A 19,531-nucleotide genomic window follows, 5' to 3' on the forward strand; every position below is an offset into this window, starting at 1 on the left:
CTCTTTTAGCTATTGTTATAATTTTTATGTTGAGTGCGACAATATTTATTTGCATATATAAACTTAAATTATTTTATTATGACTCATGTTTTAGATTTCGGTTTCATGCTTCTATTTTATTTGGTATTTAAAAAATTTGGCCATTGATCTAGTACGGCGTCGCACCAACAACTGATCTAGTGCGGCCTAAGGCTGTACAGAGACAGATATGTGTTCTGTGCAAGACATTTGAATTAATTATCTGGGTAATGCTTCAGTAATAAAAATTTAAAATTAAAAAATTTATTTTTTTTATAGTTTTAAATTTAATTTTTATAATTATTTATATGATGGTCACTAGAAATTTATATAGTTATTAATTTTAAAATTTATATGATTAGATAAAATATGTACAAGTTGACCCTCACAATAACCTAACAATAAAAAAGATTTGGATTTATTCATCGGAAGGAGAATATATCCGGGTATTTTTTTCTTTTCTTTTTATTTCTAACACATTTTGCAAAAAATCTTGGGAATCACGGGTTTGATACGCGATTGGGAATCGCGGGTTTAACGAAGAATCTAGCAGCAGTGAAAAGGGAGGAACAGATCAGAAGCTCTGGTTTTGAACCAAATTATCACAATGGCAACACACCAAAAGTGATTAGCAGAAAGGGACATGAGGAACCCAGCCTGCGGCTTCCATGGAGTAGTGCCGCCGCAAAGCCTGTTAATGTCCTTGCAAATCAAAACCCTCTTCAAGCAGCTTAATAGCAAGCACGCTGACATACCCATATCCATATCCACAATTGAATTCTCTCCTAAGAGCACCATATTATGAATGGAGTCGGAAAGGATATGGCTGCTGTATACTGCTGAGAAACAGGAAAGAAGAAAGAATCTGACAAAATCAACACCACCTCTTCCAACAATCATCGCAATGGAGTCGGAAAGGATATGGCTGCTGTATACTGCTGAGAAACAGGAAAGAGGAAAGAATCTGAGAAAATCAACACCACCTCTTCGAACAATCATCGTTATTGTTTCTATTGTTATCCTCGTTCTTGTTTGCGCCTCTCTCCTTGCTTCCGTGTAGTTCCATTCCCACCAATACAAGAATCTTTAAAGATGTTTGAGTTGAAGTAGGATAAAGATGTTTGAGTTGAAGTAGGATCCACCATGGTTAGAGGGGCAAACCTCAATTCAACTCCTCCAATTATATTTGTTTTCCTTATCAGTCCTCACACTACCACTCTTTCAATTGGATCCCCATCCTTACATCTTTCCTCGTTCAGATCCTTCTGCAATTTCTTAAAAGTAATCGGAGACAACATTATGTAGTGCATTAACTTACCTTAATTTCTATCAACTCTTAGGTATGAAAATACCCATGCCCTAGATATAAAAAAAAACTGTGAATGTGAATTTTGGCATTGAAGAAGAATTGAAATATTGAGATTAATCACTTATTAAAAACCAAAATATTCTGAGGATTTTCTGACCAAACTAATAATTAATTGGGTAATTGATTTGATATTAGATATGAAAGAGTAAAATACCATTTCTTTTGAAAAAAAAGGAATTTAGTTTGAGTAAGGAAAACAAGCATGTGCACTGTTTAACGTTAATTCCAATTATTTTAACAGAAGGATGTAATTGGAGAAAAGCTATACATATGGGGATCTAATTGATAAAGTAAAAAAGTCAGAGGACTCAGTAGAATAACTATGAATAATTGGGGACTAATCTAATCTTTCCAAAAAAAACAAAGAAAGTGGCATTAGAAAGTGACAGGCAGAGCGGCTAAAAAAGTTCCAGATTACCACAAAAAAAAAACTTATAAAAGCAACAGCCGTAACAAGGCGTTGAGAGAAGACGGACCATTCTTACCAAAAGAGCAGGATGATGTATGGATTCCTAGTATGCAGAGCATCCCAAAAGGCTACAAGAAATTGGCTTGGCTCATTCAATCTCTCAAGGTGTCCTTTGTTTTGTTTTGTTTTTGAATTGAGGATTTTGTAACAATTGTTTAAATGAGGGGGGAATCTGTTGTTGCAGATCTGTTCATTCCTTACCTTTTGCAACAGTAGATGCTGAAGGTATTTCTGGCTCTCAACCTGCTAAAGTACACAACTTGGGTACGTACTAGCTAAAATAGATTCTCAAGTTTTGGAGGAAATGATGATTGAAGAATGAATGAAAATGTTTTTTTTTTGGTATAATAGTGCAGGGTAAATGGATAGGATCTTCAACCTGGAATACAATTGTGGATCCTTTAAATGGAGAACCATTCATTAAAATTGCTGAGGTAGATGAAACTGGAACTCAGGTATGCGTGTGTCACAAACATCCTTTTAATATGTTTGGCCTTCATTTCTACTGAACTGTTGGGATAATTATTATGCAGCCATTTGTAGAGAGTTTGTCGAAGTGTCCGAAGCATGGACTGCACAATCCCTTTAAATCACCAGAGAGGTTTTTTCTATGTATTGTTGATAGACTATATCATGATTTGTTCCTTGGAAATGGAAACTTGATGACCATTTTTGGCAGGTATCTTTTATATGGAGACATAACTGCCAAGGCAGCCCGCATGCTTTCGGTTCCAAAGGTTAATTGTTCTGAGTCAAAGAACGATGTCTTCATTCTTCTTTTTAATGCTTTTCAATTGGAAATTCTATTACTGATTCTTTTTTTGTTTAATTTTCTTTATCAATGTTGATGTAATCCCTTTTGTGATTATTTCAGGTTTCTGATTTCTTTACCAGGTTAATTCAAAGGGTCGCTCCTAAGAGTTACCAGCAAGCTCTTGGTGAAGTGCAAGTTACTCAAAAATTTCTGGAGAATTTCTCAGGTGATCAGGTAAGTTAAGACAAACTTTTCTAAACAACAATTGCCTCAGAAAGGTAAATTCCTGCTGAATGGCATATTGGTATTGAATTACCTAGAATATGATTTATTATGCTTTGTTTCCCATTTGAGATGAATGGGTGTGGTATTGATCATTCTATTTGAGAATTTTTTCTGCATGCATAGCTCCCTCTCCTGCACTCTACAGCTAATAACAATTCACATTTTCTTGATTCAAATGGTCCATTTATAAGATATTTTCTATCCTACATGTTCTTTTTCTTTTTTGAAGATATTATTTGCAATGTTTTGCTGACTTTCCTTCAAAAACATTTCTCTGCATGTCACAGGTTCGTTTCCTGGCAAGGTCTTTTGCAGTGCCAGGAAATCATCTTGGACAGCAAAGTCATGGTTTCCGGTGGCCTTACGGTCCTGTAAGTACTTCATGTGCCATATTTTTCAGTTAAATATAACAATTTGGAGATCAATAAGGGATCAAATTATTTCTCAACCAGTTTATTCCATCTGATCTTTAGTCTAGCTTAAGTTACTCAATATGCAATCAGTTAATGCATGCAAAAATTTATAAGAGAGCAGTTGGATATTTTTTAAATTCTTTTTTTTTTAAATGCACTCAGTTCACCATTCACATGTATGAAATAATTTGTATGCAGGTTGCAATTATTACTCCGTTCAATTTCCCACTAGAGATTCCTCTACTTCAGTTGATGGGTGCGTTATATATGGGCAACAAACCCATTCTTAAAGTTGATAGCAAGGTATGATAGTTGAAGATATGTACAATTGTTGTTTTGTTTCCACTTTCCATTTTGAGGTGTTTTTGTGCAGATTATGACTTCATGACCTGATACATTTCTTAGGTGTGCATTGTTATGGAGCAAATGATACGCCTACTTCATCACTGTGGAATGCCTTTGAGTGATGTTGACTTCATAAATTCTGATGGGAAGACGATGAACAAGCTTTTGTTGGAGGTTGGTTCTATAGGATATGACCAGGCCTTTTCTTCTTCTTTGAACAGTTACTGTTAATATCATCCAAGACATTTTTGATGTAGCATAATGCACTTTCCTTTACTTAGTTTAGTTCATATATTTTTGTTTAACCTATTAGGTCCGACTTTTCTGGTGAAATTGTTCTATGCCGTGGAGAAATTGCATTTCTATTCTTCCCTCCTGTGTTGTATCATAATTAAATATTGTTGTCATTACTAAACTGGAAATTGGAAGAGTTTCTTGAAGCCAAAGTTTTTGTCTGTATCTTATTCTATGATTATTTATTGTGGAATTAAGGCATTGGAAGTGTGGTGGAGGCACAAATGTACATGATGATAGTTTTATCAGACATTGTACAATAACAGATGATGATAGATATTTGTGGATCTGTCCTGGTGATTAAAATTTTCACAATAACGAATTCAGGAAAAATCTCAATTTTTTTAATAGATGTCTCTATGTAACTCTTATAGGCAAATCCACAAATGACCCTCTTCACCGGTAGCTCAAAAGTTGCAGAAAAGTTGGCTGTTGACTTGAAGGGTCGGATTAAATTGGAAGATGCTGGATTTGACTGGAAAATTTTAGGACCAGATGTTAATGAGGTATCTGTAGTTTCTTGCAAATATTATTTACTTTCAACAATAATTTTTTTGTGGATCAAGGCTGATTTCAAATCATCTCTTTCGGTTTCTGAGTGCAGGTAGATTACATTGCTTGGGTTTGTGACCAGGATGCATATGCATGCAGCGGTCAGAAGTGCTCTGCACAGTCAATTCTATTCATGCATGAGGTTAGCTGCTTTAGGTTTCTATGTTTGGTCTAGTACGCCACTCGTTTGTATCATGATGGCTGAGTTATTATAAGTAAATCTACCTTTTACCATTTGTGTAGCTTTGCTGCCACTATCTTAATTCAGTACCTTGACATTTGGTTCTTTTCTTTTCTTTTCTTTCTATTAATATGCATGTGCACTGGTGTAGAACTGGTCTGCTACTTCACTCATATCCAAAATGAAGGATCTCGCAGAGAGAAGGAAATTAGAGGATCTAACTATTGGCCCTGTTCTCACTGTAAGTATGGATTTTATTTATAGAATGGTGTTAGGTTCACATATGGTTTCTTCTTTCCATACTTTTCATCAGTTAGCCAAAATTATTTAATAACTGAGTTATAGCTTGTTGATCTTACTCATAATATCATGATTCAATATGCTAACTGCAGGTTTTTCTGTTCACTTGTTGCAGTTAACAACTGAAGCAATGCTAGACCATATGAATAAATTACTTCAGATTCCAGGTTCGAAGCTGCTTTTTGGTGGAAAACCTCTGGAGAATCATTCCATTCCTTCCATATATGGCGCTCTCAAACCAACAGCCATTTATGTTCCTCTTGAAGAAATTTTAAGGGCCAAAAATTATGAGCTTGTAACAAGAGAAATTTTTGGACCATTCCAGGTAAACGGAGAATTCTTTTTTCAATTGTCATGCTTCTAGCTTTATTGTACCTCTTACTAAATATTTCTTATGAGGGCTATTTCTCATAGCAAAGATGGAGAAGTGTGCTGATGAAACCTGACCAAGCCTTCTAATTGAAATTTGTTTTCAAAGTTTTACCATAAGGTTAATATTATTCTGTGACCTGTAAGTTGGTGATGAGGGGTCCATATGAAACTGGTAGTGAGATAATTTAAATTGTGTTAATTTGTATATCTTATTTAGTTGAGAGGAAACAGCCTATGACTTTTATGGGGAACTACCAGGAAATAGGACATGGATTATCTGCTGCTCACCTCTAAGCCATCTTTTACAGACAAAAATACGGGATTAATATAACTATAAAATATAAAATGACGGGGTGGAAAATTGTGGTTTACTGCCTGTGCCATATGGTTTGAAAATAGTCTGACTTTTATGGGGAACTACTGCCAGGTTACTTGTGCTTGCCTAAGGATCCTGTGATATGTGTAATTCATGTAACTATTAAATAACAAACCAGGGTTTGGAAAACTGTTGTTCATACCTGTTCCTTGTGAAGGTATATTATGAGTGACTTGATATTAAAAGGTTTTGTTATTCACCCCCATGCAATCCAATGTTGTGGTACCCAGGAAGCATGGATATAGCGTTCGGATACAAATATGATCAGTACAGAAGTGACATTTACTTTCATGAGTTTAAGATATGATATGGCAAGGAGTCGGATAACTGATAAAAACATTTTTTTCTTGTCATTGTGCATGGAATATGGCATTTTGTTTCTGAATTATTAAATATATCGAGGTTGCTATTCATATTAGCTTAACTTCAATAAGTATTATGCATCTGCCAATTTCTTTCCATTACATATTTGAAGTATTCGATTCACATCAGGTAGTGTATCTATGCATCTAATATGGAGAGATATTATTAGAGAAATATCTGTGTGCTTCATGCTACTGAGATACGACATCGTAGTAGAGAAATATCTGTGCGCTTCATGCTACTGAGATATGACACTTGATTTTCTTCTCTAGTAAATATGTGAGTGTATTTTTACAAGAAGATAAGTTCTATCAACATGATGGATCCATTTCTATTTGATTCCAGGTTATTACTGAATACAAGAAAGATCAACTCCCAATGGTTTTGGATGCTTTGGAGAGAATGCATGCTCATTTAACAGCCGCTGTAGTTTCAAATGATGTTCTGTTTCTTCAGGCAAGACTCGAAAACATCTTTGCCTCACACCCCACCCCACTCCCAATAGTGAATTTGCTATTGAAGTTTAATGTTTCCCTAAATGATAAATCTAATTACTCACTTTCAGTTGGTTTATTGACTACATGTATATCCAGGAAGTTATTGGCAAAACGGTGAATGGGACTACTTATGCTGGATTAAGAGCAAGAACAACTGGAGCTCCACAGAATCATTGGTAGGATATCGAATCAGAGTAGTTTTGTTGTTCAAGTAAGCTGAACTGCTTATAAATGTCAAAAATACAATGATGTGTGGCAGGTTTGGACCGGCTGGAGACCCGAGAGGTGCCGGGATTGGCACCCCAGAAGCAATAAAACTTGTTTGGTCTTGCCATAGAGAAGTGATATATGATTTTGGTCCCCTTCCAAAGCTTTGGGAAATTCCACCGAGTACTTAAGGAGTTGTTTTGACTAGAAAGAAAGGCTGCAATACTTGATTGCATACAGAAAATTATTGCATGTATCCTTGAACCAATCAGAATTTTCTCTAGTCTTGAAATAAAGTGAAATTTTGTGACAAGTTAAAGAAAAGATTGTTTAGACCTTTGTTTTTTTTTTTTTTTTGGATTCGAGGAAACCCCACCCCCTGGAAAGCGCACTTTGTGGGCTCAGGTGAGTGAGTAAAACCCGGGCTGTCCCAGGCTCTTACAAGAGGTGCACGCCCTGACTCAAACTCGAGACCTGCTGTGCAGGTCTTAAACCCTTTGTCACCACGCTACATCCTTTGACGCTGCTTACTTTAGACCGTTAAATCATAGGTTACATAACAAATAATATTTATGGGTCTAAAAATTATTCATGTTTTGGATCAAAAATAATATTTTTAGGTTTAAAAATTATTTTACAACAAATTTAAACAAATTCTAACTCAATCTCAAGATCTAGAATCAAAGATCTAAAGCTTGAAGCTTAAGGCCTCTAGGCCTAAGGCTTGGGACTTAAGGTCTAAGGTTTGAGACTTGGGGCATTAGGTTTAAGGCTTGAGGCTCGGGGTTTGAGGCTTCAGCTTAAAGTTTATTTTGTTTAGGGTTTTTTTTTTGTAGATTATTAATTGATCGAGTAAAAAAACTTCAAATTAAACTTGTGTTTTTTTTCACAATTGGTGTGATAGGTTTTGGAATTTTTTTTTTGTTAGGCTTGTGGCTCATGAACTCCTGTAAATCAAATCTCTTATCATAGCAAAGACTCTCTGATACATAAGTTAGTAAATTATAGTAGGAAAATAATATATAAAAAGGGAACATAAAGTATGTGTTGTGATTATTGTGTATGGTATTGTATTGTGGTTTGTGTGATGTTACTTGGTTATTTGAGATATTTATACACCTTAGGTAACATAAAATTACATTGTGGAGAGTAAAGTTGCAGTTATGTTGTGCAGGATTTAGTCATTAAGAAAAATTGTCTTTACTACCCAAATAGCCTATAAAACGAGCTATTCATGTAGGTACTATACTGGACAAGGTAAGCGTCATACTAGTAGTAGGTGAAAAAGTTTGGCACTGACACTAATAATTATGCACCCATACTAACAAAGTGTAAGAAGAAATAAGTTGGTGCTTTGTAAAAACAGTAGGGGGTTAAAGTAAGACAAACACGAGTATGATAATGTTTTCTTCTCTTCTTTGTTAGGTTTGGTTGGGCTACATTTGGGGGGTTGGTTGGGCTATTTTTTCTCTCTTTTCTCTTTCCTTCTTTTCTCCTTGGTTGGGCTTTCACTGGGCTTGGTTTGACTAAATTTTAGTACTGAGTTAAAGAGTCATTGGAGAATTATGAACTTAAATGAAAAAAAAAAAGGGTGTGTTAGCATGTATGGAAGGTTGTTGCCAATTGGTGGTGTATGGCTCCATCTTAGCTCTAATAATAGTCTTTCTTGATATTGTTGAAATCATCTCAACAAACTCCTTTCAATGGTATGATGCATACACATAGCAAAGTCACGATGATACTCTAGAAACCTATTCTTTCTTTATTTTTCTCTCTCATCCCCTCGATTTTCACACTTGAATTCATTTGTTTTCTTATGACACGCTAGCCTTATCTTTTAATTTTTTTTCTCTTTTAGGCTCAGCCAGGTCAAGAGAGGGCTTGGTTGGGCAAAAACTTAGGCTTAGTTAAACCTTTTTTCTTTCTTTTTTCTCTTTTTCTCTTTTTTATTTTATGCATGGTAAGGCATGTTTGGGTCTATTTATGCTTTTTCTCGCTCCCTTTCTCTTTCTTTCCTTTTTATTTTTATTTTTATTTTTATTTTGAGCTTGATTGGGCCTTTACCCTCAATTGCCCACCTAGTCTTTGAGAATGCTTGCATTTTAGAGAATTTTTCTTATATCCAAATTAAAAGTATGTCCAATGGATAATAATGATGAGTTTTCATAAAGGCCATTTATATGGTAATTTTTTTTTTATTATGAATGTTATTTCAGGGAGGTCATTGTATAAAGATATGGACACTTCATTTGAAGATATAGAGATTTCATTATAGAAATGGAGATTTCGTTGGAGGAATGAAGATATCATTCCTCCAACGAAGGTAAGTATTACCATAAGAAAAACACATAAAGATAACTCGAGAGATGATATTGCTTCTTTCTTATATATAAAAAAGTTCAAAATATTTTCTTAGGTTAGTAGAGGTATAATTCTTGAAAATTATACAATATCAAGCAACACATTATAGGATACAATGGCCTCTTTCCTTTTTTTTGTTTGAGTTGCATTTTTTTTCTTTATAAACTATTAGAGGTAACCATTAATGATCAATCTTTATATTTTTTTAGGGTAAAACAATTCTCAATATCATGCCTATTATTGTGATGAAAGAGAAAATGTATTGGGATCTTGTGTGTTAGCATAACTCTTTATAGGAGGGAGATATTGTAAAAATTATTTTCTTTTTATGAAAATCAATATCTCAGTATGTATGGTGATCAAAGGTATGGTTATGAGTTCAAGAAATGTTAGTTAATCATTATTGGACTCTTTCAAGTTCCTTTTGGATGCTCTAAAGCTGTCAGTAGACTAATGACGCTTATGAGATTTTGCTCTTTATTTTTGGAATGATATTTTTCCTTGGTCACACTCGTTTTCTCTATGCAAATGTGACTTTTCATTGCTTGTTTAACTTTAAAAAGAGTTCAGTCGAGAAGCTTGTACATAATAGTTGCCTTCATTTCCATAGAGAATAGTTGTAGACCTTGTTAATCAAAACTTCAATGGCAACAAGTTCGAGAAGACTCTCCATATTAAGCGTTTCTTTGTTAAATATTTTAAGATATACTATTGTGTTTTCATTTTCTCGTTATGTGATAATAAAAAGATTTGTTATGCTCATTTTGACTGGTATACTTGTGTTTAAGTGAGATATGATTTTAGCACATAGATCATAAAAATTGAGGACATAATCGGGCTCTAAGTTATAGTACCATGCTTGAGCAGACCCACAAAATGTCAATGAAAATATTTTGTACGTAGCACTATTATTTTGTGTTACAAGTTTCGAGCTACTTCATACATTTTGTAAGTGTTCTTTTAGGTCTAAGTCCATCATTGTTGTTTAAATTTACCTTCTTGAATAAGCAATTCTTAGAAAGATGGACATGCAATACTCAATTTTAAAGTGAAAATCTCTCATTTAGTAGGGACAACATTCATTTTTAGAAGCTCATTTCATAACTAAGTATTAAGGTCTTTTATGAAAAGGAGTATATAAGTGAGAATCAGATGAGGGTCAATGGTGATAGCCACTCTTATGATTGAGACTTGCTAATGTTTTTCTTTTAGATCTTTAAAGTTCATGCCTAGAGTGTCTAGTTTGAGGATGTTTATTTATGGTCATAATGACTTCTTTGTAGGATTAGAATACAAGTGTTCTTACATGAAGTGAAGCTAAGTATTGTGTCACCACTTTTTCTTCTTTTTTATTTTATACCCTTTGGGCCTCTACCATTATTATCTTTTCTCAATTCATCTAAACAAAACTCAACATAACAAATTATGACATATTTTGGTGAACAAATTAATTTGAATTAAAGGGGCTGAAATAGCATAAAACTAGTCTTGTTGCTTAACTTTGGATATGGATTTAAGTTGTCAATAACATTATTGCAAGTTTTTTTTAATAAACTTTAGTTGCAATCTTATAATATACAAACAAGACTCAGTTGAGACCTAATATGAGTAAAAACAAATCTATTTGCTAAAAATCTTAATCAACATTGTTATCTTAAACGTAACAAAATAAGCTTGAAACCTCTCGACTTGATTATTTGTATAAGTCAAGCTTCAAATTAATAATGAGGGAGTTGACCTGACATGACCAAATCAATTTGATGGGATCAAAGACAACTTGGATCATCGATTAAATTGTGGGTTGACTTAAAAAAAATACCATGACATATTTTCTTATTTAGATTTTGAGGCAGAGACGAGACAAATTACTCCATAGTTAACTTGGGTTAAAAGAAAAAATCGTGACCCGAGTAATGAGGAAAATCAAAATGCATTAGCCTAGACGGTTATCTTTCATTTTTTTCTTCCTTGTCCATTTTCTCTCCTCGGCTCATCCTACACTAGGCTTGGGTCGAATTGAATTCGAGTCTAAATTCAAGAGATATTAGATAATAAGAGATTAAATTGAAAGAAAATGGTTTAGACTAAGGTGGGATGCAATTTTGGACTTACCTGAAGAGATCCTATACAATCAAGGACCAAACTTATCGAAGGAGTCAAAAAATAGTCAACGCGTGTCGAATACACACTAACATGTGGGAGGACTTGCCATGTTTTGACGACAAGTGCAAAGTCATTTGGCCTCCAAAATCGATCATCCTTGGTGTCCTTAAAAGCTTCTTAACACTATCTTCAATTATAGATGGTGTATGTCGATATTTGTGTTATTTGATGGTGTTTTCAACGAGTTTTCTTTTCTATTTTTTCTTCTTCATTTTTCCTCTCTCCTCCCATTGAATTTTGTAGCTTTTTTCTTTTTTTTTTTAAGTACTGATTTTTGCCTTATTTATTGATAACAATCCCTTGATTTTCAATCCCTTGAAAAATTGAAAAATCCGAACAACACAAATGCAAAATTAAGCCCAAGAAAAATGGTAGAATTGTTTTTCCCCTAAGAAATCGACATCAAGCTTGTGGAAATAAATCATAAAAAACGATCGCAAATAAATAAATGCAAAAGAATTAAATCAAAAAACAAACTTTGATATAAAACATTTGGCATTATGCTATTCCAATTAGTTTTTCTTAAAGCCAGGAGGGAGCAATGATTTCTTATCAATTTGCTTGGCTTCGAAAATATTATGGCTGCATTTACCTTCTTCTTCTCCTCCTCCTCTCTCTCTCTCTCTCTCCCTCTCTCTCTCTCTCTCTCTCTCTCTCTAAAAACTTGAAGCTAATATTCTAAAAAAATTATATTTTAATAAATAAAATTGAAAATATCTTGTTACGGGAAATAAACTTAATCCTATTCCTTAAAATTATGAGGCGACTAAATCAACTTTTATATAAAATGTTCTCATGTATAATTAAATACCATCAATTATACAAACAATAAAAATCAAATATATTTTTTAATAATTTTCTTTAAATATAAATTGAACGTGCTAATAATATTTATGCTGTTATCAACATATATAACCTATCCTTATAATCATTATTGTGATAAATATAATATAATTTACAAGTAAATATTATATAGTTTATATTTTGATGATAATAATTAAAATATAGATTACTTGGTATATATTATAATATAAGTGATCTTAATACGTTTTGTTATCTAGACAAAGTATAACATATACAGAATTATTGTATTAAAAGATAGAAAATAATTTAAAAATAATACATTTTACAATACTTTTCATAAATTTAATTTATTTATAAAAAAAGATTATCATAGAAAATCTCATTGATAATAAGATAGTTTTAATCTTTTAAGCATGATTTAGTCTTTGTCTATAATTGTAAATTTATCATGTTCTTACATGATTATAAACTAAATAAATATGCTTATTTATTTAATTATTTTGTGAATTATGGACAACAAAGGAGACAAATCTATGCTAGGATGGTGGTGATTTTTTTTTAATTCAACTCCAATTGTTTTAGATAATTAATAAAACCCTCTTATAAAAAATTAATAAAATATTTTTTTTTGTATCCATCTAACTCCAAAACAATTTCTCCACACTAAAAAATATATTATAAGGGGATTTTCAGTAATTATTATTATTATTATTTGTTCTTTCATTCACAAATAAGAGCATCTTATTTGTGAAATGTTAACCCGGTTCAATGTCTGAACCGGGTCTGAGAAGCCTGGGAGAGAGCCACTAATGAAAAACCTCTTAAGCCTAAAACCCTAGCATCCAAACTTATACTCACTTCACTGAATTCCCCGCAATAGCCGCTCCAACACTGCTGCTCTCTTCAGGTTTGCTTTCCCTTCTCTTTTCTATTCACTAACGTTTTGCCTTCTGATGATGATATGATATACAGATTTTTTGTTTAATCAATCTGAATCAATCATGGGTCTCTTTTCTTTTTCTAACGTTGTTTTGTTTCATATCGCCTTAAGCTACCATAACGATTCATGGGTCTCTTTTCTTTTTCTAACGTTGTTTTGTTTCATATCGCCTTAAGCTACCATAACGATTCATGGGTCTCTTTTTTGTTCCCATTGTGATATATTCTTTGGTTGTCAGAATTTCGTAAAAATTAATGTTGGCATAGAAGTTCTTGTGAATTTTATATACTTTCGGATTAGTTTCTAAGATTATATACTGCTTCTTTCACAGGTTTTGTGAATTTCTTGTCATCATGTCTTTGCTCCAAGTGATCACAAAGGCCTCGGCTGATTCTGACCATGTTGTCTCCCAATCTGAATACCCAATAATTTTAAACACAGATGATATTTTCTCCAATCTGAAGCCAGCACTTGAGAACCTGGATGCCACATCACTTGCCAATCCTGTTACTGGATGGCAACTCTCACAATCTGATTCCCAACTCATTGATTCTGGAAAGAAATTCTACACTAAGCTAAAGCGGAAGCTCAAGGATCACAGTAATTTTAACAAGGATGGCTTCTTTGAAATTCTTATTCCATTTCTTGAGAAAATTGGGCACAAGGCTGGTATTGCAGTGGGGATTGATTCCTCTGATGCTGCTTATACTCGTGTGTTGATTGAGAAGGTTGGTTTTTCGATGGGTAGAGATGTGGCTGGTTTGGTTATGAAAGCGTGTATTAGTTTGGAGATCTGGGATTTGGTGGAGACTTTGATTGTTAATCGGATTGTGGATCACTCTTCATATTCGGATTTGGTCATGAGTCTTGTGATGAAAAAAAGGTCTGACTTGCTTTCCCTGACCATTCAATACGCTTCGGATTTTGGATTGTCTGAGTTGCTTTCCATTTTGAAATATTTTCTTTGTCCTTCGAAGGATGCTTACAGTTGCATGGTGAATGTGAGGAAGGAATGGGAGAGCCAGGCACTGTTAGCTATTGAGATGGCAACCGATAAGAATCTATCGGAAAAGAAATCACAAATAGCCAAAGATGCTTCAATATTGCTTATGCTTGCACATGATGGGTTCTTAACATCTGAGCTTTGTTTGCATTATTTATTGGCATCGCCAATTGTTGATGAAGCGATATTGACATCTGCAATTAGTAAACTGAATGGTAAAGAGATGATGAGTTTGATTAGGTATTTGGGGAAATGGCTCAGGAAGTATGAGATGTTTCCTCAGGCAGGTCCCTGTCCAAAGGCTTCATCTGCATTGGGTCTAAAGGCCTGTGATTGGGTTCCTAAACTTGAAGATATTGTCAGATGTCTTGGTTTAGTGCTGGATGAAAACTTCTCCTCACTGGTGTTGCATCCTGGCTTCCATGAAGAACTGAATTCTATTGGGGGATTTGCTGCTTCTCTAGCCTCAGAAGCTAAACTCAGTTGCACTGTAGCAAATGTCATTGAGAATTTGAGAACCCAAAGTAAAGGTGAGCAGATTTAGGAACTTGGTAAAACGATTACTGTTCTACAATCGATGTAATTTCGCCTTCATTTTGGATTTAAGCGGGGTTAATACTAACGTCTCTTGTATTTTTATGATTTTGGGACCAAAATTTTGTCTTCGGTGTTTATCATCTTCTGGTAGACAGAGCAGCTAGTGATTGCCTTGAACAGCTTAAATCAAATTTTTTGTGTTACCCTGTTTGCGAATTTCTGTGTGGTCAATTCGTGGCTCACCTATTTCAGATGGGTGACAAAATGTGGGCATGTATTAGCTCATAAGATGAATGTAAAATTTTAGTTTGCCCACGTTTCATTGGTTTCCCGAGGCTTTTAAGTATCAGCTTTCGTTGAAAATTTTTGAGTGCCAGGTCCCAGGCTTGGATCTAATCTTCCGCTTGTTAAACCCTTTGTCTCAGGACCTGTATTAGGTATGTTACCATGCATATTCATGAATCAGTTTATTTTATATCGATGCTTCTACACTACTCATTATTCATCGAAAAAAAAGATTTAGATTTCTATATGAATTTCAGATTCCACTAATGTTCCTTGGTCAGATGGGGCTCGACCACTGGTAACCAAGCAGCATCTCTATGGCAAATCCATTGGCTATCAGCCTCGTATTCATTTTTCTTGGTGAAAATAGGTGTACCATCGGAAGAAAAGTTCAGGTGTAAATTAGTACTTGTTGATATTTGAGATTTTGAGGACTGCAGCACATACCCCATGCGTTTGTTTGAGACGCAAGTTGACAATAGCATCAAGTCAGTCAAACTACCGGACAAAAATTACAATTGATGCGAACAAAGTAAAAGACATTAGTGCTGGAAACACATCACTGAAATTGTTGAGAAAACCACCATTGAAAAATGGGATGCAATGCGCATTTTTTTTCAAATTTGACATAATTCGCGAAAGTGAAAACAAGATTTGTGTGAGACTGTTTAACTAAGCTGCAATTTCATCAATCTAATAGGCATTCAATTGTAACAAAACCCAATAGAGAAATGGGTACAAGAGAGGGCACCATGAATCTCAGTCAGTGGCGCATGAGATGATTTAAAAAAAAAAAAAATCGAATGCCAGCTTTCAGTGAGCTAACAACATGAGACAGCTATTCTTGCGTTTAGAGGGATACAAAAATTCTACAACGAGACAACATCCCTCATTAAATGAAAGCTTTGGGTAAGAAAATAATAGAAGCCCTGCCTATCACCTAAATAGATTCTTTTGAAGAGTGTGAATGAAAGCCAGGAATCCTGGCATGAGTTTGCGGTGTGACAAAATACACCAAGAAATATGCTTTCTCAACTTCTTTTCTCATCCATCTCATCAAAAACCTTCTGTAAGTGCAAAAACTCGGCCAGCTAAAGGCTGTGGTAGTCTTTGTACAGCTTCTTGGATTTCCTAGTAACCACAAGTGAAAATCAGCAATTTACTTGGGAAGATTGAAAACACTCGACAACATTGCATGTAAAACAACAAATGAGAAACGAATAATGTCAGATTCACAATCTAATCAATTGGTCCGTTCCAAAGAAATCATCATTAGAATATAGATAGAAGAACTAGAAGAAAGAAAAAGTGAACGATTCCTACAAGTCAAATGGTGCTATCTAACTATAGGTCAATATCCAAGCACAAAGCTGATAATTTCATCAGCTTGAGATTGAAATTCTAACATTTAATCAACTTCACAAAGCAATACAAGACGTTGTTTAAGGGTGAAAGTTCCTCATTTCTTGGAGCCCCTTTTCTTTACTTTAATGGTTATTCCTAGAGTTTGGATAAAGGCATCTAGCTATATCCCATAATAAGCACAAGGAACCATCAGAAATATACCTTCACTGTGTAACGAGCTGAAAAATGAATTAGAAGGATTGCTTTGTTCTGAAATTTGTCTGCATAGTTAACTATCTGAAAGATGTATATCAGAAACATAATGTTACTAGCTTAAAAAGATATGCATTGCAGGCAATAAAGAAGAGAGATAACTTTACCTCAAATAGATGAGTGTGCCCATAATCTCTTGCATGCTCAACTGTTACTGTGCCATCAACAAAGGTGCTCTGCACGAGACAGGGGACAATGAGATGATAAACATCCATATGTCTTATGTAAATGCAAACTAAAACAAAAAATTTTTTATCAAAATTATTCCCAATCACCATGATGTTAGCCAAGTTAGAGTTGGCAGTTTCATAAACAAAAGGTTAGACTATTTCAGTAATAATCAACAAAACTAAGGCTTAACAAGCACCGTGTGGAGTAAACATGCGAGTTTAATAAAATTAACTTTGATGCGTCTTTTGTTCCTTAATTGTTTTCATTTTCTTATTTCAAACAAAATATGTTAGGGCCACTTTATGCATAAAAGTTTCTCTGAAATTCTTTGCAAGTAAACATGAAGTTTGCCATTAAGAGTTGGCAGTTAGAAAACAAAACACAATTCTTTAAAATATCTCATTAATAATCAACCAAGCCTTAACAAGTACTATGCAGATATGAATTTTAAAAAATTATATTTGATGAGTCTTTTGATCATTTTCTCACATGCAAGACACCCACAGAGGCATTTCAATAATTACTAGCCTTATTGAAGTTCATGCAAATGAGAAAAGAAAATGATCAAGTCTCCCAACATTTAAGCCATTCATTCTTGTTTGGTCTAATGATTCGGAGATGCACAAACCAAACACACATGGTTGAGAAAACTAGCAGCTTATAATCACCAACTAAAATCTTAAAGGCACAGCATGAACTCCACACATACAATAGATAGCAGAAAAGTCCAACTCAAAAAGAAAGTGATCAAGGTAATAATATTCAGCTACCAGCTGTAAGCTAAGCAGACTTTTACAATGCATGTGATTTTACTCGTTTATGATTACTATACTTAAAAGCGGAAGTTCACTTCATAAACATAGGAGTTGAAGATGAGAAAGATATCAAGTAACAAAATCAAGAAATAATAAAAGGGATGTACCTCCATAACAAGAACCTTGGCCCTCAAAACATCAATATTGGTTTCATCGATAATGAAGTCTGACATGGTGTCACCAGTAAAGGCGATCTCAGGAGAAGTTACAGTGTTTGTAATCTGCCCATGAGCTTTTTCAGGTGATGAATGACATATAGAAGAGCAACTAATCTATAATAGCAGTAAATGCAAAAATCACAATCATGAAAACCTAAATCTCAGTGATTTACTCTCTATCCTCCCCTCTTAACATGAAGAGAAAAAGGGGTTGTTATAATAAAAAACATGCATCATGACTTGGATTAAAAATTTGCGAGAGAAATGCCTTAAAGTTAAACTTAAAACATCTGTTGGGGAGTTTGGAGGGGGAAAATGAACTAAGGCTTTATGAATTTGGTTGAAAAGAAAAATGTTTCTTCCCGTCCAGTAACTGTAAATACGAACCTCAACACCTGATGACTTCAAGCTTTTAATCTCATTCCCAGAAAGGCCAAGGTACTCCTGCTTAAGTTTCTGTTTCACAGAGTAAACCACATAACCCTGCAATACCTCAAGTAGAGTACCAATCAAAGAACTCAGCATGGCTAAAATTAGATGCTCAACCAAAAGAATATTTCTTAAAAATTAAGAGAAATATAAGAGCAACCTGACTTTGAATTGCGTGGTACGTCTTGAATGCTCTTACTTTAAGGTCCTTTCTCACATGAAACTCTTGTCCTAGAATTACAAGCTATGTTATCAACACGAGTCAAAATTACTAACAAATGTATGTAACCAGGGGAAACTAAAACATACAGCTAAGGACACAAGACATTACCCACATCGAGAGCGATAAGGTGATGCTTAAGCTCTGATCCATCAAGTCTCCTATGCACCTCAAAGAGTTGCTCGACAGTTTCTTTGATGCAAGTGGGCACAACAACTGTTGGAGGCTTCATTCGGTATAAGCCACGGGTGGCAACATACATAGGCAGTCCTCCCTAACAAAAAAGCTTGGATTCAATTCCCTTGCAAATACATTACATATAAAAAAAAAAATTGAAATCAGAACCAAGAACATTTCAGAAGGATAAAAAAAGGAGCTATATTGAGAGAAACTTTCTTGAAAAAGAAAAATTGAAGGAAAAGAAAGAACTGACAATATGATCCATGTGAGCATGAGAGATGAAAAGGAAGTCCTGTGAGATAGCGCGTTGTGGGCATCGACCAATATCGAAAGCCATATTGAGAGAAGAGAAAATAATGCAAGTTTCATGCCCTCCTATTGACAATCCCTCCACTGGGTACCCTTCAATTATTCTTTTCGTCTCTTCTTCCTTTCTCTTTTCCCGAACTGAATCATCACTCTCGTTCTCTTCTCCTCTTTCTTTTCTTCTTTCCATCTCTTCTCTTATGGACAAATCCCCCACGGAGCACGAGCTAGAAGGGAAGAACAAGGGGTTTAAATTATTGGGCAAATCTTAGATTAGTACCCCAACTACATGTAAATTCTTAATTAGGTCCCTTAACTACTGATTTTTCAATTATAGATATGTAAAATAACACCGAAAAACAAGGACGGTAGTTAAGAGAGACGATCTTTAGATACCGTTTGATAGTGTTGTTGCGTATGAGGTTAAAGTAAGTCACATTAATATGCATTTGGTTATGTTAAAATCGAGTTTTATTTTGGTGGGACCTATCAAGAATTGAGGTTGTACTTGTGATTGAACAAAAACAAGAAAATTGAGCTTTGCAACAACAACTCATCTCATTTTTCAAGATTCACCTACAAAACACATATCCCCTGAAGAAAAAAAAAGTCGTTGGAATATCAAACTTCCCAAAACCTTAACGATTCATCTGAAAAATTACAGCAAAAATACCTTGTAATTGTTTTTTGACCGATTATATCCCTCGTCTCTCTCACAAAAAATTCGAGATCTTTGTCTCCTCCAAC

At 34.4% G+C, this 19,531-nt stretch overlaps 3 protein-coding genes across 4 annotated transcripts; 2 read left to right on the forward strand and 1 right to left on the reverse strand.

Moving 5' to 3' along the window:
- Positions 1-1,783: 1,783 nt before the first annotated feature.
- Positions 1,784-7,108, forward strand: LOC133675287 (probable aldehyde dehydrogenase). Its single transcript, XM_062096624.1, has 16 exons — positions 1,784-1,961; positions 2,041-2,120; positions 2,208-2,311; positions 2,390-2,457; positions 2,536-2,593; positions 2,731-2,844; positions 3,183-3,266; positions 3,507-3,611; positions 3,714-3,827; positions 4,322-4,453; positions 4,552-4,641; positions 4,832-4,921; positions 5,096-5,305; positions 6,437-6,547; positions 6,685-6,764; positions 6,848-7,108. The coding sequence occupies exons 1-16, from the start codon at positions 1,885-1,887 to the stop codon at positions 6,984-6,986; spliced, it is 1,656 nt and encodes a 551-aa protein (XP_061952608.1). The 5' UTR covers positions 1,784-1,884; the 3' UTR covers positions 6,987-7,108.
- Positions 7,109-12,888: 5,780 nt separating this feature from the next.
- LOC133675321 (uncharacterized) lies at positions 12,889-14,918 on the forward strand. Its single transcript, XM_062096666.1, has 2 exons — positions 12,889-13,030; positions 13,395-14,918. Exon 2 carries the CDS (start codon positions 13,417-13,419, stop codon positions 14,608-14,610), a length of 1,194 nt encoding a protein of 397 aa, XP_061952650.1. The 5' UTR covers positions 12,889-13,030; positions 13,395-13,416; the 3' UTR covers positions 14,611-14,918.
- A 643-nt stretch (positions 14,919-15,561) lies between these two features.
- On the reverse strand, positions 15,562-19,056 carry LOC133675480 (tRNase Z TRZ1). 2 transcript variants are annotated; one of them, XM_062096873.1, is made up of 8 exons: positions 18,732-19,056; positions 18,414-18,572; positions 18,239-18,322; positions 18,037-18,132; positions 17,599-17,712; positions 16,613-16,681; positions 16,455-16,529; positions 15,562-16,019 (listed from the first exon to the last, which is right to left on the reverse strand). In XM_062096873.1, exons 1-8 carry the CDS (start codon positions 18,972-18,974, stop codon positions 15,945-15,947), a joined length of 915 nt encoding a protein of 304 aa, XP_061952857.1. In that variant the 5' UTR covers positions 18,975-19,056; the 3' UTR covers positions 15,562-15,944. The 2 variants fall into 2 exon arrangements, with proteins under 2 accessions (XP_061952857.1, XP_061952858.1); XM_062096874.1 differs by having other exon boundaries at positions 18,239-18,309; positions 18,410-18,572; positions 18,732-19,051.
- Between the last annotated feature and the right edge of the window lie 475 nt (positions 19,057-19,531).

This window comes from Populus nigra, chromosome 16 (assembly GCF_951802175.1).
Source record: "Populus nigra chromosome 16, ddPopNigr1.1, whole genome shotgun sequence".
Taxonomy (NCBI): Eukaryota; Viridiplantae; Streptophyta; class Magnoliopsida; order Malpighiales; family Salicaceae; genus Populus; species Populus nigra.